Source organism: Parambassis ranga, chromosome 14, assembly GCF_900634625.1.
Source record: "Parambassis ranga chromosome 14, fParRan2.1, whole genome shotgun sequence".
NCBI classification, from domain to species: Eukaryota; Metazoa; Chordata; class Actinopteri; family Ambassidae; genus Parambassis; species Parambassis ranga.
In genome coordinates this window covers 3,199,308-3,218,867 of record NC_041034.1, presented here as the reverse complement: position 1 = coordinate 3,218,867, position 19,560 = coordinate 3,199,308, and the positions used below count along the sequence as shown (strand labels likewise).

Below are 19,560 nucleotides of genomic sequence, written 5' to 3'. Positions count from 1 at the left end.
ATACAAATAAATAATTTAAAATATCTGATGAAATCAAATGTTTTAGAACATGAAGGCTCAGAAAATGTCTTAACAGATGTTCTTTAAAGTGGCGATATGTGTAATTTTACTGCTTCAACATAAGTAATAAATCATTCTTGACAGAACACAACATCCTACCAACCATTTTTTTTTAATTTAATCTGATTTAAGCCCTTAAAACTGACTGGAGTGCACAGTTTGAGCTTCCACACACTGATTTGACTGTCATGAATCACAGCTTTACCTTCAGAGGTGTCTCATGTATCATCTGTTTTACGATTAGACTGATGTTTATGTTTGCTGGAAGAAGTGATATCAAGCATAAGTTAGCAAATTTCAAACTGTCCAACAAAAAAAATGAGTTGTTTTTCCGACAGGGCATCGTATGTTGAGGCATGAGCAGCACGCTGAATGATGCATACATTTAAACGATATTTACTATAAAGTACTGCCCACTGAATGTGTGTCTTCATCTCTTTTCTCCTCATCACACCATCAGAGCAGGGTTTGTTAGTAGTAGGACTTTATGAAAGGAATGTTGCTGCCCTCAGTGTGAGATCTGAGTGTCACTAAACATTCAGGTGTTTCTCATGTGTCACCCCCAGCCTGTGCTGGAGTGCCTCAGGGTCTTCCTCACTACAATGACACTTTAGATGTGGACTCTCAGCCGACTCTTGTCTGACTGTTTAACAGAGTGAGAGTGAAAATCACTGTGTATCCTCACAGTGATGCGTTTATTATAATGTTACAGCAATCAAACTAGTATTCGGATTTGTTCAAATATGTTTTGTTTTCAAAATATTAATACAAATTCAAAAGCCATTTAACATTGAATGTCTATGAGAGAGCCCTTCTACGAGGGTCATCTGCCAAATGTATCTCCTCCTACAAATTTTAATCTACAGACTCCATTTTAGTCTTAAAATGCTCATTAGATGCTGCTCTATCAAACCTGTATTCAGAATTTTCTAATTCCGAATCGTTTCCGCACACCAGGCTCTCAAAGTTGGAGTGGTTTTTGAGGTCTCCTCTGAGTTTAACATTAGTGTGTATTGGGTGGAATGTTGGGAGCCAGAGTGGATGATGTCATCACTCAGAGTGGAGAGAGGCTGAGGAGATGCTGAAAACAAATCTCTCTAACCTGCGCTCAGGCCTGCACCTTCCATCTCACTGGGATAATTTGTATATCAGTTCGAAGGAACACTCGTCAGCTTTCTGACGGTGTCACTCTTAAAACTCCACACCAAACCGTTTTGCACTGATAGCCAGCTGTTCGGGGAGAGTGCCGGTCATTCCTCCATTAAGACATAATGTAAAACCAAAAACAGAGAAGCAGAGCAGCCATGTTTTCTAACTCGCCGCCATCTCCACATCTTTGACATCACAGACATAAAAATTATACCGTGTTGTAGAGCAACTTCTTGTGATTCTCACGGTGTCCTTATTTTTTGTCTGAAGGCTTCGGTTTGGACACAGGAAGCAGTTGTTTAGAGGGTGTTTTTACATTGGAAAACACATTAGGAGGGGGACAGAGAGAGTTGATAAACATTCAGGTTGTCATGGATACAGGCAGGCAGGCAGAACTGTTACCATGGTGACAGGCTGACACACAAGACACATACAAAGCAGCCATATTTGTAGTCTTTATCACATTTTAAGCATTAAATCTTTGTCATATTACAGCTGTATACTACTTTTCCACATTCAAATCACACAGCCTGAGCTTCTTATAGTCTTATAGTATAATTCCAGCCTCAGACCTTTCATATGGTTTATTCACAGGCTATTCTTTAAGGTCAGATACTGTTCTTGTCTTCAGCAGTGTCTGTTTCATATCATCATAATATTTAAAAACAACAACACAAACAAAATAACAGCCTCATCTTTCTAAATTCTTAACCGTGTTTCAGCAAATTAAATTCAGATTGCAGATTCTCCAGCAATTCAAAGCAATGCTTCAGCTGCAGCAATCAAACTTGCATTTTAAATCTTTAGGAAATGCCCCTTTCTACACACAAAAATATAAACGCAACACTTTTGTTTTTGCTCCCATGTTTCATGAGATGGACTTGAAGATCTAAACTTCATTCCAGATACACAATATTACCATTCCTCTCAAACATTGTTCACAAATCTGTCTAAATGTGTGATAGTGAGCACTTCTGCTTTGCTGAGATAATCCATCCCACCTCACAGGTGTGCCACATCAAGATGCTGATCTGACATCATGATTAGTGCACAGGTGTACCTCAAACTGCCCACAATAAAAGGCCACCCTGAAATGTGCAGTTTTGTCTCACAGCAAAATGCCACAGATGCCACAAGCATTGAGGGAGCGTGCAATTGGCATGCTGACAGCAGGAATGTCAACCAGATCTGTTGCTTGTGCATTGAATGTTCATTTCTCCACCATAAGCCGTCTCCAAAGGCGTTTCAGAGAATATGGCAGTACATCCAACCGGCCTCACAACCGCAGACCACGAGTAACCACACCAGCCCAGGACCTCCACATCCAGCAGGTTCACCTCCGAGATCGTCTGAGACCAGCCACTCAGACAGCTGCTGAAACAATTGGTTTGCATAACCAAACAATTTCCGCACAAACTGTCAGAAACCGTCTCAGGGAAGCTCAACTGCATGCTCGTCGTCCTCATCGGGGTCTTAACCTGACTCCAGATCGTCGCCGTAACAGACTTGAGTGGGCAAATGCTCACATTCGATGGCGTCTAGCACGTTGGAGAGGTGTTCTCTTCACGGATGAATCTCGGTTTACATTGTTCAGGGCAGATGGCAGACAGCGTGTGTGGCGTCGTGTGGGTGAGCGCTTTGCTGATGTCAATGTTGTGGATCGAGTGGCCCATGGTGGTGGTGGGGTCATGGTATGGGCAGGCATCTGTTATGGACGAAGAACACAGGTGCATTTTATTGATGGCATTTGAATGCACAGAGATACCGTGATGAGATCCTGAGGCCCATTGTTGTGCCATACATCCATGAACATCACCTCATGTTTCAGCAAGATAATGCACGGCCCCATGTTGCAAGGATCTGTACACAATTCTTGGAAGCTGAAAATGTCCCAGTTCTTGCATGGCCAGCATACTCACCGGACATGTCACCCATTGAACATGTTTGGGATGTGCTTGACCGGCGTATACGACAGCGTGCACCAGTTCCCACTAATATCCAGCAACTTCGCACAGCCATTGAAGAGGAGTGGACCAACATTCCACAGGCCACAATAGACAATCTGATAAACTCTATGCGAAGAAGATGTGTTGCACTGCATGAGGCAAATGGTGGTCACACCAGATACTGACTGGTTCTGAGTCCCCAGACCGCCAATAAAGCAGAAACAAAATGCACATTTCAGGGTGGCCTTTTATTGTGGGCAGTTTGAGGTACACCTGTGCACTAATCATGATGTCAGATCAGCATCTTGATGTGGCACACCTGTGAGGTGGGATGGATTATCTCAGCAAAGCAGAAGTGCTCACTATCACACATTTAGACAGATTTGTGAACAATGTTTGAGAGGAATGGTAATATTGTGTATCTGGAATGAAGTTTAGATCTTCAAGTCCATCTCATGAAACATGGGAGCAAAAACAAAAGTGTTGCGTTTATATTTTTGTTGAGTGTAGTTTGCAATACTGCTAACTTTCCTGTGTGTTGTTACCGGGTTGATCTGCAGGGGGCAGCAGCTGCTCTCCGCTCTATGTCACCGCTGCTACAAACATTCCCACGAAGAAGAAGAAGAAGGAACTGGACGCTAGAGGGTGGAAAAAAAGGAGAGGAGCTGTGTCTGTTTACAACAACATAATGGACCCCAAATGGTCAAATACCGTTTGCAAGCGCGTTTTCCTGACTGGATTTACGCTCTGTGTTTTACTGGGTGAGTGCTGAAGCCCAGCTTGGGCTAAAATTCCATTCGGAAATGTTTAAATCTCAGCTCGGTATTCTTCTAGGTGGGATACCAGGTTAGCTGGCTAGCGATGTTACGGGAGCGCTACACCCCTAACCTCTGGCTAATGTGTGAAAGACGATATTTAGCACACGCTAAAACTCTGCTCACGAATATATTAGCTAGACCCTTTTTCGGGGGCACTAACGCTACTGATCGGGGTTTTTTTTTGAGTGTACTCTGAATGGGGATTGGTACAGAATGGAGGCTACCGCCCCTGGTAGTGTCGTCCTGTGGAAGGTGACGGTGGGACCAAACAGTGGAAGTAGGGAAGCTAACCAGTTCCTCTTTAGCTCCAAAAAAAATGCTGATTTATGCCGAAGAGAAATGTATCGTCTATTAAAACATAATATATATATAAAAAATAAATCGCAATCCTACATTTAATCAGAGTTTTTGTTCTCAAAAGCTACAAAATCAGAGATTTGTTCAGTTGCGGTTTGGCTTGGCGTGGGTCTGCGATAATTACGTGTCACTCGGGGGTAGTCTTATATATATGCTATGCTAACTAGCAAACCAGTCTAACGCCATTTAACACTGCTTTAAATCAAAGAATATATTCATAAAAAAAAGCATTGATTATCTGTGGGTGTGTTTGATTTGTACGTGAATAGCCCGTAATGACTAGCTTAGCATCCACCAGGACCAAAAAGCTAACGTCTCGTTTCCTTGTTGTCTCACCTCTTCCTGACCCAGACAAAGACATTAAAGGATGCACAGGTCGAGGTCTGGATTTAAGCTCAGGGTTTCATTGTAAATGATCAGATTTGCATCGTTATTTCTGCAGCCAGAGCTTCGTCTTTTAGCTACGTGTTACTGTTTGCTGCTGCTGTTAGCAGCTGGCTATCCAAGCTCCCAGGTAAAAAAAAAAAAAACAAAAAAAAACCTTGGACAGTGGAATAATGTGTTTGTCAGGATGGGTGTGAATGAAACAGTTTGATGCAACAGATCCTCCAGTTGATGTGTGGACATTTTCCATTTGACCTGTGACTAGAAACTGCAGCTTTTTGGAATCACAGGCTGATAACATCTGACAGACTGGAGAGGAGGAAAAAGGGGGGAGGTTTGGTGGACAACAGTACACTTCCCTGTGTTTATATTTATATGCATCGTGGCTTTGTCTCCTGACTGGATGCAGCTGTAAGCTTTTGTTTTCAGTTACTCCCTGGAGTCGAAACCTTTCACTGTTCATTAGCTGTAATTGCTGCAGAAGGCAGCGGCTGCTGTGTTTACTGTCAGATCCTCTGATTTCAGGGAAAGATGTGACGTGTCTCCATTATCAAAGTGTGCAATTTGATTTTTAAACCTTGCTTAGGTTGAGAGTACTATGTGGAGGGACCCAGGTGTCATATTTTAGGAGAGATCATTGCACGAACTAGTTGTTGGATGTTTACGTTTGTCATATTTTACCAGCCAAAATCTGAAATATATCCGTTTCAGGCAGTTTAGACTCCAGAATCTGATAAGACCTCCTGATCTGTTTAGTTTTCAGTGCATTACTGTGCCATGTTTGCTTGTATTGAGCACACAGCTGGCCAGCACGGAGTTCTAAAACAACACGCAGCGTTGCAGCAGATCTGTGAGAAAGTTTATAATGGACACGGAAGATTTGAAATAATGAGTTGGAAACATTCAGTTATTCCTGCTACAATGCTTAACATGTTAATAATTAAACAATATGAATTATTAACTTGAGTAAATGGATTTCACCCTGCGTGACACTGTAAGGCTGTTTCTGAGAGCGGTTGGTGAACTGTTGTGACTAATGTGAGACGCTTTGTGGCTTCGGCTGTGTCCCTGTAAAGTGAATATATTTGATTTGTTCTCGTGTCTTTTTCATGTGTTTCCTTGCACTTTCACAATTGAACTTTCATTCTAACGCCAACATCATTTGATCTTGGCCAAAGTAAGACACCAAAGATATCAGCAACTGAAACGAGGAACTGATCAAGAACACAATTAGCTGATTCATTAGTGATGCTGAGACAGACCTCGCTGTTTAACAACAAAGCCGGGCTGTGCTGTGTGGCAGAATGTGGATGTGGCTCAGACTTTTCTGCAGCATTATCTGGAGAGTTTAGAGGACGCTGTAATCTTGTTTACATGCCATTGATGTTTAATGGGTGTGATAAGAGATAAAAGTATTTGCTTCCGTAACAATTCACTGTTACACATGATGTTACGTCACCTGTTCAGCATCTGAGTGCTTTGCTCCTATAGTTAAGGGAGTTGGCAGATGATGCTCTTTCAGTGCGGTTCATTTGAAATGTGGGCACTGCAAACTAAACATTGATACACCCTGAATAAGATGCGCTTGGTGCACTTTAAATGACCTGCATCAAGATGTATTGTTGTGAAGCTGTGATTTGATTGGCTAATCTGACAGCAATGGTCGTAATCACAGCTGGTGGTGGCACACATTAAAAATGCAGTAGTGTAGCTACAAATTATTTATTGGCCATTTGGCCGGCGACCTCAATTTTGTATTCCAGCCAAGCCCCAAATTTACCCGCTTGGCTGCTGTTAATTTTTAAGTCTGGGAGCTGAAACAGGAACTGATGCAGCATCTAAACGCACCGAAAACAGGACGCAGTGTCGTCAGATGGGGGGGACAGCATTGTTTCGGACATTTTGGAAGTCGGGTAGTGACGTCATCCATGAGCTTTTTAAGTTTGGCTTGTTTTGGCTCGGTGTGTTTGCACTGCCAGTGTGAAGTATAAGCAAACAGTTCTAAAGCCCTAATTTTCTGCTGTGGTACACACCAGGAGATCTGAACACACCCTTCCTGTCCACATTTCAGCACTGACTGAATCTACAAACACTGAAACCCTCATAAAGGAGAATTACTTGTGGAGCGGTGCTGTAGCTCTCATGAAAACATGTAGTCTGGCACCAAAGTCACAGATAGATGCTTCCACACATGAAGCCACAGGCCTCTCTGAGTTCTTCACATTGTTTTGAACTTTAATCAGATGGTGTTTGTATGATCTGATAAATGCAGCAACCTGTTCTTTAAAGTGGATTTGTGTTACACACACTATGGTTATGCTGTATTCCCGTCTGTTTGTGAGCTGTTTCTAACACCAAGAAACTTTTTCTTATTCTCTCAGACTTAACGTCGGCGATCGAAATATACGCCGACCCTGAAGTGGTGGTACAGAACGGCACTACCGGAGTCCTCCCATGCAGGTTCAGGTCCAGTGAAGTGGTTAGCAGCAGCACCACGGTGAGCTGGACTTTTCAGTCGAGTCAGCCTGACAGTCAGTTCTACAGCGCTCCGTACGTAGTGAGTATCCGCTCGGAGAAGATTTCCCACAGTCCCAGGATGTTTTGCTGTGATTGTTTTATCTGTCCTGACACATGGAGAAAGCCTTCGTCTGTTCCTCCTCGGGGGTTTCAGTTGCAGTTGGGTTGTATTAATGCTCCACATCAGTCCCAGGTTTTATTCTTCTGCCTCACTGTGTTTGCTTCCTTCTGTTTATCTCTCTCTCTCTCTCTCTCTCTGGCTTGAGTGACACACTTTTTGATCAGTATTCTTTCTTTCTTCTTTGTTATTCTTGCAGACTGCTGACGGCACAGAACTGCTTGTTAACTCTGATATTTCTGCTGCAAAATTTACATACACTGCTTATTTTTTTGGGGGTCGCCCACTCACAGACAAAATAATTCATGAAACTCTTGATTATCATTTTGGTGCAATTAAGATTTTAGAGACAAGAGCTACAGCTGTTAGCTTCAGATCAAAGCCGAACAAACTCTGAGCTTTATCCTGAACACACACACGGATGAGTGTGTGTCCTGTCTGCCGTACCTACTCCGGTCTGGTTACTGGTCGGACAGGGCGGCGGTGGGGGGCCTGCCTGTGTGCTGTGAGCTCCTACAAATATAATAACATAGCCTGAGGGGCTTTAAATTTAAATTATGATCCCCCCTCGATGCTGCTAGTCAGCTGTGGATCCTTATTGTTTGATGACAGCCTGGAGTCACTTGGTGTATTTCAACGTGAGCGGATCAATCGGGACCCTGACAGGCGTTTTTTGATGAAGAGACACTTGTTGTAGCTGTGACAAAGACAACAAACCCACTGTGTCCGTGACCTTTTCAAACAGTTTCCAGTACCACACAGATTCCATGACTACCTCTGAGGACTGTTTGGAACCTTTCATTTCTGCTCCCTGCATTTTTTTTTTTTGCTCATGTAAATCATGTAACTCGTCCTTATAAAACATTTGAAAAGCAATTCTTTCTTTGCATTTTTCTGTGTATTTATTTTCCCCCTTTCCCTGTTGTAGATTTTCTACTTCACCAATGGGAAAGGATTTCCAGGACCGGATGAGTTCAAAGACAGAGTGCAGTTTATCGGAGACATCAATAGGAAGGACGTCTCGATACAGATCAGTCCGACTCTGTTCAGCGACAACGGAACCTTCTTCTGCGATGTGAAGAACCCGCCTGACGTGATGGGAACGGCAGCTCGAACGGAGCTCAGGGTCGTCCTGAAAGGTAAAAATTCGTCTCAGCTTCATGCACAAAGAGCTGCAGGTTATTGTAAAGGGTGTGTTTTTTTTTTAGCTTGAGGAATAGATGAATGGTAAAGACCTTGGGCCTTGGGCAGACACATGTCAGTTGTGGTCGCCCACTCACAGATTCTATGCGAGCTCACACACTTGATTGGACGGTCAGAGAAAACGCATTGCAGTGCGCAGGCTGAGCTGAATCTGTCATATTTCCAGGTAACGATGACTCCTCTCTGTCAACGTGGCTTTTTTTATTTCAAGGTTTTTAATTTGCTTAACAACAATCAGATGGAATTGAATGGAAGGGTGCTACTTCTGACACCACCTGTAATTAATTAAAGCCTCTATTACACATCGTTTATCTTAAAATGCAGCTTAACCATGCTTTAAAGCTACTTGTAAACCAAACACGATTACCTCTAAACCTTCTTTAAACCTCTCTAAACCTGAGACCCTCCTCCCAAAAACCTTACCTCACCTAAACCTGCCGCTTCCCTCACCTTAAAGCTGGATCCATACTCCACGAGAACAGAGAACTCGCTCCTCGCTGCAGACGTTACGCCCACAAAATGACGCCATTTTTCCCTTGGAGCGCCTGTTCGGCAGCGCTCTCGGACACATGGCCCGGACAGAACTTTTTCTCTCAAGGCTGTGCGTCAACCATGCAGTGATTGGTCGGAATTTATTGTGGGCGTGATGAATGCTGGGAAGCGCGAGGAAGTACAACAACGATGGACAGTTTAGATGAGCAGCTGGCAAACAGCTCCTGGAAGGAGAAACACGGCGCACAGAGGAGAGCGTCTGTCCACAAGGTGGCGATAAAAACTAATCCCAGTATTGATCACGGTGTTACAGCGGCTCGTGCACATTAAACACCGGGAGACGGGATGTATTATTGCAGACAGTCATCCACACGTTCACAGAGTTAAACTCACACAGACCAGAGGTCTGCTACAGTCAGCTGCACTGATCTTCTATCTATTGTCATGCTGTGCGCCCTCTTCCCTGAACATTATCAGCTCGTTAGGTCAGGTAACCACGACTGTGCGCACAACTTGCAATACAGTTGCATTGTCAACCTTTTGTGTGTGACGTGCGCTGCGTAGGAGGGCTGTATGAGGAGTTCTGCGCGCACACATCTCGCAGAGTATGGTACCTCCGTGCAGAAATTACCACCCGTGGAGCGAGCTCTCTGTTCTCTGTTCTCTGTTCTCGTGGAGTATGGAACAGCCTTTAGCGGTTAGCTTTGGAACACAGGTGAGCAGAGTCAAAAGCTGGTCAAGACAAAAAAAAAAAAGGCATCAAACACCAAACAATGGTGTTTTTCTGGTCAAGTCACGGCATGATCCTCCACCTGTGCACAGAGTCAGGGGCTACAAACGCATTCAGTCCAGTAAACAAAGCAGCATGTAGGCCTGCGACTGTCGCTACGACGTGATGAAGCTGAGGTGATTTCTGGGCTGTCTTCAATCATGAGGGCTGCACATGTTGTGCGAAACATATTTTAACCCTTAAAGTAAATATTAGTGGTTTGTTTTATCACGTTAATGTTCTAAAACCATCAGATATTTATAGCCTTAAGTTCCAACACAAACCAAGCAGGTGCCTTCCTGTTTGTTTTCAGTTACATGAAGCCCGCATGCATGCGTGTGACGGCTTGTTATCTTTCGGTTGACATGTGGCTGCACCTCCTCCCAGGTGGGAGTTTGTTCTGTATCTGGCATTTGTATCTAGGAAGGAAAACAGCAACCATGTTGTTGTACTCCGATACTCCACAAAGAGCTGCCTGAATACACACACACACACACACACACACACACACACACACACACACAGAGCGGCTTTGTCACTGCCTGATAAATGCCCTGTGCAACTTTATTTATACGTCATGTAGAGACAAGCTCACGTGTTATAAGTGCTTTTCTGACAGCCTTCGTTTGTGCATGTTGAAACAGATCGGTATGTTTTTAAACTCTGAATAATAAAATGACGGAACACATTCAATAAATCAGCTGATTTCTTAGGTTTTCTGATGTGTGTCAGGTTATAAATAGTGAAACTATGATAGTAAATCTATAGTAGGATCATTTCTGATGGACTGATTTGTACATTTTTATTCTTATGTGTAATTATTTGTGGCCTTTGACAGCTTTCTGCTTCGTATTTGGGCGTCAGTGTAAAAGCAGCCAGCAAACACGAGTAGATAAAAACACTGTTGTTGTTATTGCTGTGAATGTCCTCCAGCAGCACTGACTGTGGTCCCTGTTTGTTGTTGTTGTTGTGCAGTCTCTCTTCCTCAGGTGAAAACCGCCGTCATAATCGGAGCAGTCTGTGGTGCTTTAGTTCTGCTCGTCCTCATCGCCGTAGCCGCCTGCCTCGTCATGAGGGTGCTCCACAACCGCCATGATTATGAAGGGTAAGGGTGCTGCGGTACTTCCCACTGTCACTCACCCTTCTGCCGACACAACCTGATTTAACAAAAACACTAAACTATGCTTAAAAAAATTACACGTTTGATTCATGTTTTCCTTGATAGAAAAAGCAGTGAAGTGTGATGCATGGTGTGTGACTCTAACACACGTTACTCCAGTGTGGTTCTGACTCTTCCTGCATGGGGGCGGGGTCCACTCTCCACTCTGTCCAGTAGAAAATCAGGTGTTTTTGGGTGTTGTCTTGATGATCCGGTGTTGTTACTAATGATTAACACTAGACCTTTCTTTGAGGTATGTGGTCCTCACGTGCACTCTCATGAACCACAAACATGAGGCGTTAATTAGCTTGTTAGCTTCAAGACTAATAAAAGCATCGGGCCGCCGCTCCTGATTGGCTGGTGAGCGGGTCGAGGCTGTGATTGATTGTTGGGGGTTGCTGTTGTCACTGGTGCCGGTCTTTTCCCTCCATTACAGTGTCTTTAACATGTTTTACTAACATCATCGATGAGCTTTTGTCACATTAACGAAGGACCTGATCACTGTAATGAGTTGGACCAACGCTAATGTCGCTACATGTGCAGACAATAGGAGATTATCAGTGTTGATACTTCTGCAGTGATCAGGTCACTCTAGTGCACATAAACATTGTCTGCGTCATCGCTTCAGAACTAACATCCTGAACTTTTCATCTCTATCTGTTGAACTAATCCAGCTCCCGGCAGCTTTCCTTTCTTTCCTTTTTTTTGTTTCAGTGAAACATGTTAAGAGGCTTTTTGTTGAGTGTCACCAGAACAAGATGGCGACCGCTCGTTATTCAACATGCGGCATTCATGTTGTGTTTCTCAGGTTAACTGCCTGTTTCACCTGTCTCTACTAGAGATGCACTGATTAATAATTCCACCGTCCATGGACTGAATGATTCAAAATTTGGTCAGAACTGAGTTAAAAACTTTTTTTTCATTAATAAATCTTAAAAAAAAGACTTAAAAAAAGTCTTAAAGACAGTTAATAGTTAATAGAGTTGACAGTGTTTGTAGTAGAAAGAAGAGTCAGATATTTTGTTTTTTATTGCTTAAAAATGAACTTAAACGACCAGTTTGTTGCTTTAACAGTTCTGTAGATTTACTAATTGGTTAAGTTAACTAAATTAAGTGCCTCAGCTTTGTTTCTACTTAACTCCTAATTAACTATTTCATGTACTAAATGTGGAATAAGTCCTTTAAAACTGATATTTTAACAAGGAGAAGTTGCACTAGAGATGCACTATTATTACAAATAATCACATCCTTAATTCAATAGAAGATAAGGTTTAGTTTAATCTTTGATCTAAAGGGTGATTCCACCTCTTTATTGGATGTATTTTCAACCTAAGACCATCGGCTACATCTACAAAAAACCCTGAACGGCAGCATGTATTGGGCACTTTGTTGGACCGATGGTATACTCTTTTAGCCAACTCCACATATGTGAAGCCAAAAAAGAAAGAAAAGAACAAGATAGATAGACATTTTATTTAAACCAGAACATGGTTAAAAGTCGGGTATAAACACTGAACGTGCAGCAGGATATAATCATATTTTTAACAAGACGTCTGCGGAGTCTGATCGTCTCTGAATCCCAATCGGTGCACCTCCAGTCTGCTCTCACTGCAGTGTTTCATGTTCTCATTGCTCATTGTTTTATTTTTGTCTTGTCCCATTATTTGTGCGTTTGACTGTGCACCAATGATTGCTCGACACCATGGCAAACCGTAACCGCTCTAAACTAGATGTACGTCCTTGGAAAGCGTGAGCTCTCAGGCTCCACAGCCACGAAAGAAGGTGGAGTCCAACCTGGAGGTGTCCAGGTCTACCACTCCCTCGGGTCCACTGCAGGTAGGAGCTGGGGGACAAAGACATCCACTGGCTGCCACGGTGTGGGACATTTTTTATTTCTTTTTCAAAAACACCTGATATTAACTCTTTATTCCCATTCAGGTTCAGATCAGCCATGAACATTTAAGTAGACAGAAACGGTGCTCAAGCAACATGTTAGTTCACAGATGACTGTGTGAGCTGGTCTTTTTCCATAATCTCTCATGTGCATGCATTTTGATGGCTAATCACTAATTCAGTCAAACCGCCAGAAACCCTTTAACAACTGAACAATCAGAAGTCCTACTGAAAAATCCTTTAATGAGCAGTTAGAGCTATCATCAACTACCATCTCTGCACGATAAAGGTGCAGAGATCAAGTGAGACGTCGAGTTCGTTTGTTGCGACCGCATGCTAGGCTGATTGCTGGCGTGATTGCATCAAGACGATCTGATTGGCCAATACACAGTAAAGCTGATTGACTAAATTGATCCCTCTCATCATCCCACAGCCCAAACATGACATACAAAATGTCGTGGAACAGAAACAACAAAGAAAGATATAATTTTATTTCCATGCAGTTTTAAAGCTTCGCCACCAGGGGGTGCTGCACCCCTACGTACACCCCTACCTATGCATAAGTCTGTATGGTTAAAAATGATATAAAAGCGCATGCAAAAAATACAATGAATTAAAAAATAGGAATAAGAGCGAATAAGGTTGTCTTTTGTGTTTGTTTCTTGTATATATTCAGTTGAGTCTTGTACTGACCGCCTCTCTTTGCCGCCCTGTGTGTGTGTTGTCGTCATTGTGTTTCAGGGCCCGGTGATATACGCCCAGTTGGATCACTCAGGCAGCAAAAACTCATTCCATAAGATGGAGCCGGTGGTCTACGCCGACATTCGTAAAAACTGAAGAGGAACCGGGGAGGGGGGGGGCGGGGACCAAAAGTAAATAAATAAACAAAACACAGTAAAGTATGAAACCTCTCTATCAGCTGCTCGAGGGAAGGGTGGGAATATTTCAACAGGGACAGAATTGGTGCAGTTTCTCTCTCTCTCTCTCTCTCTCTCTCTCTTTCTCTCCATATTTTGTGCTATGAAAGCATGACGCTGTTATATGATAACGTAATGTCTCCACGTGCTTCGTTGTAAACATGGGAAAAAAAAAACAAAAACAGGAAAAACTAGATGACGCAACATCGCTCCGTCACATCAGCCTTGAAATTGTTCTCCAACAACAACAGGGTTCAAAATGAAAAGAATGTCTTCATAGAGATCATTCCACATGTAAAGTTAAAAAAACACTTCTCCTTTCATTCCTGTAAGCTTTGTGCCCCTGGAGGAAAAACAAACAAACAAACAAACAAACAAACACACACAAGTTTCTGCTGACTGCTGCACCTGCTCACTTTACCTGCGTACATCGTAACCGCCTCATCGTTTATCGCCTCTGCGGTAAATCTGGTGCTTTTTTTTTTAACTGAGGTGACTGTATATGGCTGCCGGGCGTGGTCATAACCACTCGAATAACTACATTCATACCATCAAACCGCCACGTTGGATGGAGGGTGATTGATAAGTCAGTAGCCTTATTATTTAAGTTTGACGATTAAAAACCTGATGATTTAAACTCAACAGACGTGCATGTAACAGGAGCTGAGCCACTGTGACAGAACTGATCAAGGCTGTGAGTCAGTGTTAGGTTATTTCACGGGTCACACTGTTTTTTTTTTCTTATTTCAGACAATGTGATGAACAAAAATACATAATTATTAATGAAATAAAGGAAATTCTAATCCAGATAATCCAGGAAATTCATCCTCCAGATGAGGCTGAGTAGTAGGAAGTCTGAAATTACTCAAAAATGTCTTTTTTGGTTTAATAATGAGCGTTATTCTGGCCCGCTGTGCGTCGATTAAGCACCAGAAAAGATTGTAGAAAGTGTGGTTAAAACAATATGAGGGAATAAAATGTTAAATATGTTAAACATGACTTATCAGTCACCCTTCATATTTTGCTTTCTATGTGTGTAAATAATCAAATTCCGTCGTCAGATGAGGAATGTTAGCCTCTGCAGAGTCGTCCACTGATTAGTTCCGTCGATGCAGACTCGTCACGAACTGTGATCCGACACACACACGTGTGTGTGTGTGTGTGTGTGTGTGTGTGTGTGGACATTAGTGCACTTGTCCACCTTTATTTTGTCTATTGATGAATCTCATTATTTTTACTTAAAAAAACAAATGTCACTAAAAATGTTGACCAAACAAAAAAAAAGGGAAGAGTTGTTCTTTGTGCAAAAAAAACAAGAACGAACTAAAGAAATATAGATCGATGCAGGACGAGCGACTGTAAATGACGTGTTGCATGTTTTTTTTCTAACTACATATGCACGTAGCTGGCGCAGCAGTCTGCCGTCTCTTTCCACCGGCGGGCACCTCCACAGTGATCTTGTTTTTGTAGAGGCGCTTAATGTAGAGCTAGATTTTTCTTTTTTTTTTTTGACATCGCCTTCAGTGACTTTGCATGCAGCTGTAATAACAACATGTATAACATGGCGTTGGAACTCCTCAGCTAGTGTTCAGCAGAAGAAGCCGTCTGTGTTACTGTGAATGCTTCGGTTCTGTGTACGGTTCTGGCATGTTGTCGTGGTACCTGCCTCCCACCTGATTTTCACCTCAGTGGAACATACACCATAGCTCAATTTGATTTTATATATAAATATATATTAGAAAAAAAGCCAATCATATAAACACACGGGCACTGCAGGCCCCGAGGATTTTTTTTTATTATTTTTTTTCTGTAGATGTGATAATAATCTGGGCAGTTTATGACTTCATGTTAGCTTTTGTTCATTTTTTTTTTTTTTAAATATGCATGTTGGAGTTTAATGTTCAATTGAGGTGAAATATCACCTTTTATACAAACTGGGAGACCAAAACAGATTCTAAATACACTGTTTGCATGCAGTTTACTAACATAACAATCATTATTATTAAAAATATCTTCATTTTTTTTTAAAATATAAGTGTTATGTAAAGCTCTTCTTTTCACAATAATGGGCCAAATATCCACCGTTTTGTTTCTTACAGATGCTTTTGAGCTTTAAATGCATTCCAAATTTATGTTTTTTTTTTTTTCTTTAAAAGCCAAATTTTGTTTGACGGTTCAGTCACCTAAGAGAATGATGTTTGTGTTGCAGTCGATCTAAATGCCTCCAGCTTCAGCTCAGATGCAGTAAATGTCCATGCTGACCAGTGTTTGTATATATTTCTTGCTCTTCATGTAAGATATAGTGCTGTTTACTGTAACTTATTCCAGTGTGGTATGGCTGTGGATGTCTTTCTGGCAGAGGGAGGTAGTTTGCTGTAGAGGTGTAGGAAGTTGGTGGCATGCTTTATGGTTTCTTTTTTTTTTTTTTAAAGTCTTAGTGTTTCGTCACCGCACATTCCGACATCTGTTTCTATACTGTATACTGTGCCCGAGCACGTCAGGATAAAATGGTCGGAATCAAGCTTTCTTCAGCCACAAACACATGTGTGTGTGTGTGTTGTGACATTTATGATATTTGTTTCAGCCAAAGATCCATTGATTAGAGCGGAACCTCACTGCTCCATATGTAGTGAGGAGCTTTGGGTTGTCAGTTGTTTGTTTTTGGTGAAGGTAGAATCTTAAAATTTGGTTGTCAGAGGTCAAGGGTACTGCAACCTTCGGAAACTCGGACAAGTTAACCCTTTATCAGGACCTGATGCGTCTCCATGGCGCAAGGTTATCCATCAGACTTGATGCGTCAGAACTCTTTAGAGTTCAGAATCTGCCATGTTTTGGACAGATACCCGAGCCTAAAGGTGTTCGGTACCATCCATAGAGCAAAAACCAAAGTCAATGGTGCTACAGGAAAAACACAAAGATGCAGGTCTGCCGTACAGTTTTTAGTTTTTCACGTGGCATCACTTCTTTCTCGTCATCTCTGCACTACCTCACCTAAACAGTCTCTCAGATGCGAATAATAATAATATGTCTTTGTCTCACCTGTAAAATGCAACACCACAGTATCAACAATAAACAAATAATTAGCTTCATATGTTTTAATTTAACCGTCTGGCTGAAGAAATCCTCGATTCCCTCCGTTTTTGCCTGGACTTTGGCTCCACTCGGTGCCGGCACTGCGTAGTCTTCCATCGTCTTCTTCTTTCTTGTTGTTGTTTATTTTCTTCACACCAGTCTGCAGCATGCATTTCAATGTATTGACCAAAAGAGGAACAACCATGTACGATACTGACAAACCATGGACTGCTGGTGGCTTTGCTCCTGATTATGACTCGTTGCAGTGTTTAGTGCTGTTGTAGAAATTGTGATGTAAACTATAAATTATGAACGATTTCCGATCCGACTGAGCTCACGCTTCGGTGTTCTGAGCAGTGTCTGCTCACGATGAGTCTTAAAGTGCGTGCTTTGTGTGTTTTTGGGTTGTTGTTTTTTGTTTTTTTCGATGGTAAATAGTTGTGTGTTATTTGAGAATTGTTTGGTATGTTATGTTGTAAAATCTGCACTATGTCTTGCATATCAAAGACAACAAAATGCCCTGTGATTTTTGTTTTCGGTTCATCTCTGAATGACCTTGGCCTCTGTTTTTAACGTCTCTAAAACTGGAATGTTGTACATTTAGTGCCTTTTACATTTCATCAGCTAACTTGAACATCTGCTCAGAATAGAAAAGATAAGATTCATTTATTTTCCTTTTATTGTATGTATTTTTTTATACACATAATCGCCTCTGTATCCACTGTTTAAATTTTATATAAAACCTATTCCTGGCCAATTATATTGTTGTGCTTCTGGTTTGTTGTGTTTTCATTCATTAAAACCTTATGAGCTCTGGGCACAGAGTGAAGTTCAAATACAAATTGTATAATCTGAAATTCGACTGCACTTCAATGCACTTCTTTAGGTACTTGTTATTAATTTATGCCTAATAACATATGTAATATGTAAGAATATTTATAATAATATAATAATCTACTGCATCTCACAGCCACAGTGTAAATAGTTAGGAATTTGGGACACGTTCAGCCTTCAAGGATTCGATTTCATAGTCATTACCGGGGAGAAACACAAATTTCCGAGCAGCCCCTGAATTAATAAGGTGTGTGTGTTTGTGCAAACAGAACCAGGATCACATGGACGATTCGGGTCTCTGCTGGACGGGAAATGGCGCTTTCGTTGTCCAAAGAATCTTTTACAAGCATGAAGAGACACCTCAAGGGAATTTGTATGTTTTTTATTCTCCAAAAGTTGAAGGTTTGATGATTGAACCGCTCCACAGAGAGCTAGCTAACTGGTACGTTAGCACTGTAGCTAGCTTGCTATGTATTTCTAGCTAACAAATAAATTAAGTCGCGGGCAGACAGTTTATTATGTCCGACGTGTGATATATTTTTGTCGTTTTATTTCTATTCAAACAATATATAAAACTACCTAAATGCCTAAAAATGTTTAAACAACCGTTTTTAGAAGTGCGCGGGAAAGCTAGCTAGCTAGTAAAACCCATTTTATGTTGTGGGGGAAACACAAACTGACCTTAATATTTATTTAAAGGTCAACAAAAATCAAACTAAAAGTTACACTATGCTGCGATACACCGTTTTATTTTGTTTTTGGGGGGTTTCACTGTATCTGCGTTGGAAAGTCCAGGAATAAATAGGGTCTTCATGTTTCATATTAATGGGGACAAGTGTTGAACATGCTGCAGTGTCTAGGTGTGAACAGCAGGCGGCGGTGTTTGACCTTATACTAAGAGCTCCAAGTGGGTTTACAGCTGCTCATCAGCAGTCACTTATATCAAGGTCCTTCCTGCTTAAATTAATGATCCATGTGACATAATACTATTTCAGTGACCTCATGTGTATCTCAAGGACACAGAGGAAAAGAAATCTGGGAATAACAAAACAAAATTCCCTCTGCACAGCCATCATCAGTGACACTGTGCTGGAAAGGGAAACAAAAAGTGTAGGAAATCCCGGTAAATGAAAGGGGATAATTCCCCCAAGCAAGGTGTGCATCATGTGTTGTGGGTTTTTGTGTTGTGTGTGTGTGTTTGTGTGAGAAAGACACATGACACCGCCGATAAAACATGAAGAATAAAAGGATGAAGAATATGAAACTAACCCTTAGTGAATGCGTGACACCCTGCAGACAGTAGACCAGGTAAGGCTCCTAAAGTTCCTTGTTGGTAGCTTAGTATCTGTCTGCTGATGCATGTCTGTTGCATTTCAGAGGGAAACGGTGTCCTTTACATCTTGTGTGTTTTATCATATATGTTATTTATATCAAAACTTTAACTTAGAATTGTGCATTCATACTTAATTCTAGTTTTTTACTGTGTAAAGTCAAGGTCCACCTTGACTTTTTAGGAGCTTTCAGTCACACTGTCTTTATCAGAGGGCGTGTGTGAGGTTGTTTAATAAGTGTTTTTGCAGCAGCATCCGCAGTAGGTTTAGGTTCGTTTGTCAAAGCTTTCAAATGCCTCAGAAGGAGGTGAAAATACTACTTTTATAAAAAAGTAGTAAAAGTCTTGATATAATCGTTAAAACAAGCCGTTAAAATATAGCGGTAACACCAAAAAACAACCTTTTTTACTTGGTTTGAACGATCCTAAAATCTCACAAATGGCTATAGAAAAGGTTTAATCCTCTTTTGAATGCATAAACTGGATGAAAAGAAATGTTTGTATGTTTGCTAAATAGATGAGGATTACTAGACAGACCTGCT

The 19,560-nt window shown here is 41.6% G+C and overlaps 1 protein-coding gene across 2 annotated transcripts; it reads left to right on the top strand.

Annotated features, from left to right (window-relative positions):
* Nucleotides 1-3,784: 3,784 nt before the first annotated feature.
* Nucleotides 3,785-17,614, top strand: mpzl1l (myelin protein zero-like 1 like). Of its 2 annotated transcripts, none has more exons than XM_028420709.1 (6): nt 3,785-3,916; nt 7,096-7,271; nt 8,278-8,488; nt 10,789-10,918; nt 12,703-12,808; nt 13,607-17,614. In XM_028420709.1, the coding sequence occupies exons 1-6, from the start codon at nt 3,844-3,846 to the stop codon at nt 13,700-13,702; spliced, it is 792 nt and encodes a 263-aa protein (XP_028276510.1). In that variant the 5' UTR covers nt 3,785-3,843; the 3' UTR covers nt 13,703-17,614. The 2 variants fall into 2 exon arrangements, with proteins under 2 accessions (XP_028276510.1, XP_028276509.1); XM_028420708.1 differs by having other exon boundaries at nt 12,703-12,847.
* Nucleotides 17,615-19,560: the final 1,946 nt, after the last annotated feature.